Source organism: Bemisia tabaci, chromosome 1, assembly GCF_918797505.1.
Source record: "Bemisia tabaci chromosome 1, PGI_BMITA_v3".
NCBI lineage: Eukaryota > Metazoa > Arthropoda > Insecta > Hemiptera > Aleyrodidae > Bemisia > Bemisia tabaci.
In genome coordinates this window covers 90,796,362-90,807,122 of record NC_092793.1, presented here as the reverse complement: position 1 = coordinate 90,807,122, position 10,761 = coordinate 90,796,362, and the positions used below count along the sequence as shown (strand labels likewise).

The following is a 10,761-nucleotide window of genomic DNA, read 5'->3' as shown; positions in this document are numbered from 1 at the left end:
TTGTGATGACCTTGAGGCAACCAATCGCGATCGATCGCTCTCAGCAGTTGCAGATATCTCTCTCCCACCGTGAGCTATCTCTCTCGCACTTACAGATATCCCATAAGAGAAACTGGGATCAAGTTATAGCTTTTATTATTAAACTTTCAAAGCTCGCGTTTGTTTCTAACCGTACCAGACGTATGCTGCTGGCACTTATGTATCTTAGAATTTAATATTTCTATTGTGATATTTAAATAATCACTTATTTCGGAGCTAGATTTTAGCAGCGTTACGTGGTGGATTTTTTCGGAACTACAGCTGAAGATTCACCTTCAGTGCAAGACTCGAACCCATTCCTCAGGCCTCAGTTGCTGTGCAGTTAAGGCCTCCTCTGCAAGTCTGTGCATTGATCGGCTACCATGTTCAACGCGCTGAGTAGGACGGCCACCGGGGTTTTGAAGGCGGTGAAACCCGTCTTAAACCCCCAATTTATTCAAAATGAAGCGGTTAAAGTTGCTGCATCAGTTTCTGCAAACTGTAAGTACCCACTTTCGCGTAATTTTTAGTCTAATAAATCCTGTAACTTGTGTGACCTTATGGTACCCTTTACCTCGGTGATACCTTATCATTTGGGCTCTCTCATTCAAGTAGTCATTTTCAGTTTGTCTCGCTATCTCACCAAGTCTCATCAGAAACTAAGGTAATAACTATGAATAGTAATTGAAGCACTGACCGAGCAATACCATCCTACTCAGGTCATAGCCCACTTTCCTATGCTCCCATGGAAGCCTATTTTACAATGTCTCATGCCCTCTACTGATCCCGTTGCATTCCTGTTTCTCCATGTCTGTACGTTAGGATTTCCATGAAATCAGCAATTTCATACGAATTTCACTCAGCAATCGCCACTCCGTGCGTAGAATTGGGACATCTAAGTCTATTGTACTGCTAGAGCTCAAAGCCAAGTGGTGGTCTGGGCCACTGAAAGGACCCGGCACACCTCTTATGGGAAGCTGCACCACGAAGAATTGCCTTCTGACTTATGTATTTCGATTCTCCTCAAGATGCTGATCAAAAGTTACAGTTGCGCCAACTTTCTACGATGCACCGTTTTTGCCAAAAACCTATGAGATGATTCAATTATTCGGCGACTTTGAATAAAAAAGAACAAAGCATTTGAGGACAAGCCCGATGTAAATAAGAAAAAATTGTCGCATGTGTCCGTCTTCTTATCTGTACCTGCCGACTCAGGGGCTATCTCCCTCCCGCACTCGCCCGGTAGACGTTCAGACTTTCCTGTTCTTATGCTCCTCAAGAATCTGATTTGGATGGTGGTCGAGCAAAACGGCGTGCGGAATCCGAGATAAGACTGCCGCTTGGTGCGGGAGTCCCCATGATTTCCTTGTTGACACACAGCTGCTTGTCAATCGAGTACTGAAATGAGGAATCTTTCTGGCTTTTTATCACCGAATAATTGAATCTTCTCATAGGTTTTTTGCGAAACGGTGAACGTAGAATGTTGGCGCAATTATAACTTTTGATCAGCATCTTGAGGAGAATCGAAATACATAAGTCAGAAGGCAATTCTTCGTGGTGCAGCTTCCCATAAGAGGTATGCGGGGTCCTTGTCATTTGCAAGTTCAACTATTTTCTTCAAATGTCCTTCAGTCTTACGATAGGGAAGTGTCTATGAAGATAATTGGAGCCATAGAGAAAGAAAAGGAGGTGTTTGCATTTCGGGCATCTTCGAATTTTTTTGATGACGTAGGTCGGTACGGCGACTTTTATCATCGATTTTCATGGAAATTGTGTAGTTAATCGAAAAAATGCACACTACATAATGTGTTTGAAATTATATAATGAGTTGATTTAAGCAAAAAAATCGGACGTTATGGTCCGTTTTTCATAATTCGAATTCCGGATTTTGCTGACCAGGTTGTACCGACCTACTCATAGGGTACACCATCCTCAAGATGCAAACACCTTCTTTTTTTTCTCTATGAATTGTAGCACCCCTTGGATCCTCAATGGTGAAGGGTTCTCTATTTTTCCACATTATCCTGCTGGGACAGCTAGAGGGGCGCAGCCGTCGTAATAGCCTTAAATTCAATGCATTATGAAGATGAACATATTCTTTCACCCACTGTTCAGGCTGGTAGTGCTGCCTGTCCAAAAATTAAATTGCATTAGGGGAAGACGGGGTAATAAGAGAGTGGGACAATAAGGTAGATTGGATTTTGCCGCTCTTTGGTGAGTGATAACAGAACTACCGCCGTGGGGAACGAATCTTGGTCCATTGCCGCGTTTCGTATTTAATTCCGGGCCGAATCGGAAAAGTGGCTGGGACAGGACCAGCGTGTAAACTTAACCTCTTTTTGAACTGGGTTTCGAAGTTCGGGTACCTCGGCGCTTTAATCAACATAAAGTCAAGTAAACATTTTCATAAAAAATCGAACTATATATCATTTTGAAGCTTAGGATATGGGGCTTCTTCCTGATACTTGGTTTTTTAGATTAGTTTTTTTTTTACTGATTTATAATGTTCTACTCTTATTGGCCCCAAGCGGTGACCCCTGTGGCTAATAAGAGAGTGAGGTTATGTCAGGGAGGGGTACAATAGTAGAATGAACACTAAAACTGTTGGTGATTTTTTTTTTTCACATTAAATGACTCGAAACCGAAAAAAGAAGGGCCTGAGGGTGCCTTACACTAAAGAGAATTGGCAGGCACACAGGGGCAGGGGGATTGGGGTTTTTTTTTTGGGTATGGTTTTGATACAATTTCTAAAACTTGCATTTTGAATTCATTTCTTAAACTTAGCGATTTTCAAGTGTCAAAAGTTCATAACTCAAGAACTATTAGTCCGATCTCACTCAAATTTTGCAGGGCTATTAAGAGTAATGTAATGCTTGATCTTATATACTTTTCCGTGCTTTCAATTAAAATTTCATACGAGATACAGACCTGCTCTACTATTACCCCAGGGGGTACAATAAGAGAAAATTTTTTTTTAAAATATTTACATTTTTTTTTCGCTAAAATAAAGCACGAAAAACATTGAAACTTTGAGGAAGTGTTACTTACTGATAGGTGCATATGCCCTATTTTTATCAAATTTGTAACTCAATTACAACTCTTCAAATAAGGGTGTCACTCTCTTATTACCCCATGGTCTCTCTTATTACCCCGTCTTCCCCTACTAAATTCATGCCTGCATCATTCTTGTCCAATGGCAACCTAACATATTATAATCTACACAAGTATATCCATGCAGTGTATGATTTTATTTATATCAGGGTTGGCCCTATTTTCCCCAGCCCACAAAAACTGGGCTGGTTTTTTTGTATAGCCACACTTAAAAAACCCAGAGTACAACCTGGGAAATCTCACTGAAAAACCCCTATGAATGAAGTAATGGTAATTGAGAACATTAAAGATATAACATGGTGTTCGTGTATAGTTCAGACCCTGTCAGTGGCCCAGTTTCCATTTCATTTGTTTTCTGTTGCTTGTGGTGGTTAACCATAAATTACGTCACGAATAATGTAGGCACTCCTCCCTCTCCGAAGAAGACAATTCTTACAAAGCCCCATGATCAATAGCTATTTTTTTTTACTAGCACCCATCATACAGATCTGTACAGGTACCCCCCATTAGAAAATTGCATCATTTTTTGCTTGACAACCCTCCCCCTTTTGTTTTAAAAGTTGACTTACTTTTTCGACGCTTGAACTGAACCGCAACTGTGGAGAAATTTACAGAAAGCCGGCACATTACTCAGACCTTTGCTTTGATGTGTGGCAGTTCTAGACCCATCTCCCATGAGGTGCGTACCCGCTCACTCTTCTCAGTACATGAAATTTGTAACAGTCCTCAACACCCCCCTCCCTTTCCCAACCTGACCATCATCTTCATTGGTTTTTTTCTTATTTTGTGTACTATTTTGTTCTGAGGTTTTTTGCTAAAATTTCTGATATGCCTCGAATGCGCCCCCCCCCCCCCCCCTCAAAAAAAAACCCCCACCCAAAATCCTAAGAAAACCCTGTTCCACCCGCAGGTAGGGCTTTTGTAAAGAAAAACCCGGGTTTTTCAGTCATATCAAGAAAATTGAGGCGGTTATTATTTTATTTTCTAGACGACTTAATTATTATCTCTTCCTCAATTGAATCGAGGTATGCGAAAACGTCCGATGTCCATTTTTTTGGATTTTGAGTTTTTTGGCTTAACGTCATCTTCGAGGGTAGGCGCATCTATGTGTAGACGGATTTGACCTGTTTTTTGTTTTTTCGCCCCCATTTAGGGGGTTGAACCTCAAAAGTATGCGAAAACGTCCGATGTCCATTTACGAGGGTCATCCAATGTGGTTCCCTACCTCTTATCTTCCAAACGGAAAGAGATAAATCAAATCGGTAAAAAAGCTCTTATAAAGCATACTCTAAGCTTTAAAAGAAGCTCAAGTTTTTGAAAATTGGTCGAGGGGTTCGCGAGGAAACTTAATTTTACTGCGACAACTTCCTGTCGCCGCGCGCCCACCTTCGGAGTCTGGATGCGCGGAGAGTTGATTATTTCAGACTTGGGTTTTCGCCGCTGAGCATCATATCAAAAAGAAATTTGAAGGTTTTTATTGAGTAGACCTTACCTTACTTTTTGACGTAGTCTCCGCCTCTGTTTTGACATTTCTGGTGTCAATATTGCACCTTCTTGATGCCTTCCGCGTAGAGGCTGGCTCTTGTCTTGGCACCGGAATCCGTCATTGACAGCGCTCTGTACTTCCGAATCATTCGGATTCCGCTTTCCACCGAGGAAGTTTTTCAGCTCAGTGAACAGACGAAAGTCACATGATGCTGAATCGTAAGAGTACGGGAGATGGAGGGAAATTTTCTTATGCAAAGCAACTGATTCGGAAGTGTAGAGGGCTTGTCAATGACTGGTTTCGGTCCCAAGACAAGAGCCAGCGTCTACGCGGAGGGCATCATGAAGCTGCAATATTGATACCAGAAATGTCAAAACAGAGGCAGGGACTTCGTCAAAAAGTAAGGTAAGGTCTACTTAATAAAAACCTTCAAATTTCTTTTTGATATGATGCTTAGCGGCGAAAACCCAAGTCTGAAATAATCGACTCTCCGCGCATCCAAACTCCGAAGGTGGGCGCGCGGCGACAGGAAGTTGTCGCAGTAAAATTAAGTTTCCTCGCGAACCCCTCGACCAATTTTCAAAAACTTGAGCTTCTTTTAAAGCTTAGAGTATGCCTTATAAGAGCTTTTTTACCGATTTGATTTATCTCTTTCCGTTTGGAAGATAAGAGGTAGGGAACCTCATTGGATGACCCTTTAAATTCTGCGAAAACGGTACATGATAGCCCATGATTTTTGTTTAACAACCTGTATAAGTAATCGAAACTTTCCCAATCTTTTTTCAATTTTTAACTTGTTTAAGACGCATTTCAAAACCATTTTACTGACTGTAATTTTTTTATAGATGGAAAGTCATGATTAATGCTAAAGTTTCCGTCCGGTAAATGTATTACTCCAGTATTTGTCTTGTTCTTTCTCCTTAGCATGAGTTTTCCTGTTAAAAAGTTCACACTTTATTTTGTTTAACATCGATTCACCCTACTTTATATAATTACACTCGATTTTATGCATTCTAGGCAATCCTAGAGTAGAGCAAAAGAGTGGAGTGGTTGCGCGGACTGCACCGCCCCGGAAAATCCATTTTGAGACGGTAACTTTTGCAACGCTGGGGTGCCGTCTCGTTACGCTCTAAGGACAAGCTTGATACACGAATTTGTAGCATTTTGAATCTACTTTCATTTGAAAGGATCTACTTACTTTAAAGAATAGCTGAACAACAGTTACAAGCAAAAAACCATTAAAAAACGAAATTTTGAAAATTTTGGGCTATCTATGAGAACCCTGTAATGACCGCAATTTTCATCAGAAAAATTTCAAAACCGGGTTAAATAAGACCGAATTTTTATCTGCTTTCATGTGAGATCCACAAACTCTGTCTTAAAATCAACGGCTTTGGCGATAATAGCCGTAAAACGAGAGAATAACCTATTTTTGACCGTTTTTTATCGGGGGGGGGGGGGGGGGCTTAGAGGGGTCCCCATGATTGTTCGAGGGGGCAATTTTGGATTCTCGTTAAGGTCCCGCTATAGATGAGAAATTAAATGAGAAAAAAAGTTCTGCTCCCAAAACATGCGATGGTAGCCGAAAAACGAGAGAAAATAACCGATTTTTGACAGTTGTTTCGATTATGGAGGGGTTTTCGGGGGGGTCCCCATGATTGGTCGAGAGGTCAAATTTGGATTCTCGTTAAGAACTCCCTATAGATGAGAAATTATATGAGAAAAAAATGTCTGCTCTCAAAACGTGCTCTAGTAGCAGAACAACGAGAGAAAATAACCAATTTATGACTGTTTTTTTTATGTTGGGGGTTTTCGGGGGGGGGGGGGGGTTCCCATGATTTGTCGAGGGGGTAAATTTGGATTCTCGTTCAGGACCCTCTGAAGATGAATAATTTCACCCTACTTTATATAATTCTAATCGATTTCATGCATTCTAGGCAATCCTGAACACATATCTTGAGGGGCAATCTCAAAGTATGCGAAAACGTCCGATGTCCATTAATTTTCTTCTTCCGCCGTCACGTAACTTTCACTGAAGCCTCGAAGAAAAGAGAAATATTTTTTTTTTGTGTTACTGGAGGTCTGACATTATGTTTTACTCTAGTTTAAAGGTTTTTGGAGAGGTCAAAAATAATGGTTTTTGGGCAGATTTTTGCAATGTATGCGAAAACGTCCGATGTCCAAAGCCCTTTTTTTAAAATTACTCAGCACTGATTGGGAGTTGGAATGGGACACAGTTGTGTGCCTTTTCTACAACCCTTTACTAAGAAACACATGCCTTGATTTTCTTCAAAACGCCGATTCTAAAGGCCTCCACAGTTTTTTGCGGTTTACCAAAAGTTGATTTTTTGGACATCGGACGTTTTCGCATACCTCGATTCAATTAAAAGGATGGCAACTGGGGGTTTGGAGGATCTGAGGGAGTGCCAATGCCCTGAGGGCTTTGGGAGTATAGGAGACTTTGGCAGCTAGGTGTCGCAGAGCGCCAGAGACTGCTGTAAAAGCGGCTTTTATGCATGTAAAAATAGAACTGTAAACCATCGCACTGTTAAACTGAGAGACCAAACGCGAACTGAAATGCGTTAATCCTTTTTACAATCTCAAACTTTAATTCTTGGAATTCCTTCGCTTTGATTTCCCCCCGAGTATTGCCTCAGCTCGTTGACCCAGCACTGATCTAACGCCTTGTTACATCATAAGATCTGGTGTTCATCCTTGACATTGTTGCTTCGTTTGTGACAACGTTAGTTTTTATGTCTTATTTGTTGGCAAGTATGGTCGTTATTTTTATTGTAAATAAATTAAAAAATTCCACTGCTGTCCAGTGAGCATTCAACCAAACAACAAGTGTTGCTGGCTGGACAGACTAATGTTACCCTGAGCCAGAGTTGGGTTGAAAATAGGGCACTTCTCAGGTTGGCGACAAAGATGTTGATATTACTGCAGAGCCATCGCTTGCTGTTAGGGTCACTTTCCCAAACCTTAGAACCGTTTTTACAACGTTTCCGATTTTAAACGCAGAAAGTCAGGAGGCTGCATTGCTCTTATTATGGATCCAGTTAGGTACATCTGAGACAATTATTTCTAAGCAGGACCTTCGAGGTTATAAAATTAGCTTAACTTGTGCACGATAAAATTTTGTGCATCGAATCGAAAAAATTTTCAATTTTATGAAATGAGTTCACTTTTCATTTCCAGTTCCTAGATTCGCAAGATTTTCAAGTTTTTCTAAAGACATGTTCAGATTAGTGATTTTTAAGGTCATGTTGGGAGCAATTTTTGGTCACTACCTATATGTTTATATTGCATCTTTAAGATTTACAACCACATGGAGTTACAGTCAAGTTCCTCTGTAGCAGCCCTATTATGTTTCACTTTATTTTTAAATATGAAGTGTGTTCAATTTGAAATTTAATTTCGGTAAAACGTTTCATATGATTTTCTTAAATATTTATTATATTTGTCCTGATAATGTGCATTTAAATGCAATTTAATTATTGATCGTAACTACTTTTTACTTCTCTTTGTATTCAGCAACAATGTTATAGTGTCTATCCTGCGGTTCCTGCTATAATAGCGTTACTATAGTGCACACGCGGGAGCCTATATCGGTAATGCTGCACATTGCTATCTGTCCATGCCTTCGACAATCACTTTTTCGTGATTTTTTCAACATGTTCTTGAGAAATATTTTTGTGTGCAGAGAAAAACTCGGAGGAAATTTTCTGGGCAGCGCACTTTGCCAGTTTTGGATTTTTCGTTGATGGTGTAGGTTAAAATTCTTTGAACCGCCCGAGTTTGATGGCATAATTCCAGAATTTTGACGCGTACCAGCATCCCCACTCTTGAAGTTGGAACAACTGTTTAACCTACCAAGGGAACAGGAGGGGCTTAAGGGAAGATAAAATTCAGTTTCCCTGCGGTCAATTTCACCTTCACTCTTGCCATCCCTGACTTCGTTTGACCTAAAATAACTGAAGAAAAAATAGCCTTTTACGGGTGATCTGGGGCAACCTGTATTTTTCTAAAAAGGTGCATTTTTATACTCACGTCAAACGTAGCATCTCTCACTTTTGCCGCTCTGTTCATTTCACAAATAATTTGTGCTTAAATTTATTTTTAAGTTGTATTTTAAAGATAGAAACTGGGCTCTATCATCACCTTAGATACTTAATTACTTCGGAAAATTTTCTCACAGCTATTGGTATTGAATTTAAGGAGAAATTCATGTACCGTTGTGACAATTGGCTTTCCTACTTCATGCTGTTACCTTTTAATTCAATCACTTGATAAACTGTGAGAGTTACAGCCTAATTGAGGTCCAAAGTTCTACGGCTGTTATGTACGCAACACCATAAAAATGGCAATATCTCAAAAAAATCATATAAAATTTATTTGAGGTAGATGCTTGATTGAAAAGTACACTCATTGAGACGTCACCAGGGCCAACCAGAATATAGATGACGTATATAGTTTCTATAAAAATTGAAGTCAAAGTAAGGTCCTCAAAAATGATAGATCTTTTTTTAACGTCTGCAGCGGCCTTCTTTGACCTGTATCTTGCTTTATATACAATCGTTTTAAACGAAAATTTGCAGTATCATAGAGTGTAAGGTACATTTCTCAGTGTTCGAAAAATTTTAAATTTTTTGGGCCGAGCAGACCAACTTATTGAAAGTTTAATGCACAGAATGTAAGGTCCGCAACTAAAATAGTTCCTCATAACCTAAGTTTATCAAACCAAAGGTTGCTCAACACTGCAGTAATAAATACTGAGTTCATATCCCACCTATAATAGTTACCCGACCTATGTTGTCAATTCTTTCGTTCACGATAACTATCGTTAGATTTACGTTAACCTATTCAAATTTTGTAATTTTGTCCATTTTGGTCTAATGAAGAACTGTATAGATTTTTGGTTAAATCGCACTTACCGTTTACTTATAAACGGTAATTAACGTAAGTGCCCTACTTACGCTGCTTTCCACTAATCTGTATTTATGAAAGTTCCATTCCTTGGTTTCCTTGGTAACCTTTGTTTGCTATCAGCTGATGTTTTATTTCAATTTCTTTTTTTTTTCATTTTTTTTTTTTTTTAAATAAATCATTGCTAGGTTAGTCCTAATTTTTTAGCAAGCACTTATTCTACCTCCCCCCAGCTTATTTTTCTAGCTTCATCACTCTCTCCCCTCAACTCATTTTTCTATCGATTTTATCATTTTTTTATGGCATGTCTTGCTCCCCTACCACCATTTTTTCGGGGCTATAGATATTTTAGCGGCCTCTAGACTCGTGACTCCAGTCACGGGCATTTCGCTAGTACTAAAATAAAATAATGCTGAAAATGGTATTACTCTTCAATTTTAAACTTTCAAATAATGCACAAATCATATGCCGAAACTGCTTAAAAATTTATCAAGGAGGTCCTATTTTTTAAAAAAATTTCGGGGGAGGCTCCCCGGACCCCCTTTTTCTGGGGATGTCCTCTCAGACCCCCCACTCTGCACCAGCAAATGGCTCCCCCCCCCCCCCCCGACTCCTTTTGGATCCGCCACTGCTTCCCTTCAATCGCCCCCTTCATACCGCCTCCTCTTATGCTGTTCTACCGATGCATATTGCGTATGTGCCAACCTCACCCTTTTTACACATAGCACTAATGAAAGGAACTATACCTTTCTCTACCTAGCTTCAATAACTCATACATTTTTATTCAATACTAGCCGTTCTGGACGCGCTTTGCGCGTCCGTCACGGCCAGCCAAGGGGCTGCGCCCCCTGGACCCCCGATCACTCGCTACGCGAGTGACATTCGGCTCGCTCCGCGAGCCATTTTTCTCAGTGATTGGACATTTGATCACTAAGATGTATACATTTTGGAGACTCTGGAGGCAAAAATGATTTCGTCACAGAACCTTGTTGCCGGAGCGCGCCATCATTTGCACATGAATAGATGTGTGGAGATGAAGCTATGATGGGGATCGATCATTTCTTTAAAAACGCATTTGACTGGGACGTCGTCCTATCGGGTGGCGGAAAAAGACAATCCATGGATCACCTTCAGCGATTTGACTTGGTGAAGTAGCAAAAGTTCATCTTTACCTCTTAAGAAGATTATCGGTGGCGTAGGGATCTAAAAACTGCTCAACG

General features: G+C 40.2%; 1 protein-coding gene across 1 annotated transcript in view; it reads left to right on the top strand.

Moving 5' to 3' along the window:
• Positions 1–251: 251 nt before the first annotated feature.
• ATPsynbeta (ATP synthase, beta subunit) overlaps positions 252–10,761 on the top strand; it is a 60,008-nt gene continuing 49,498 nt past the window's right edge. Inside the window, exon 1 of the mRNA XM_019056382.2 lies at positions 252–519. Within this exon, the coding sequence (XP_018911927.1) occupies positions 402–519 (118 nt within the window). The 5' untranslated portion in view covers positions 252–401. The remainder of the gene's footprint in view (positions 520–10,761) is intronic.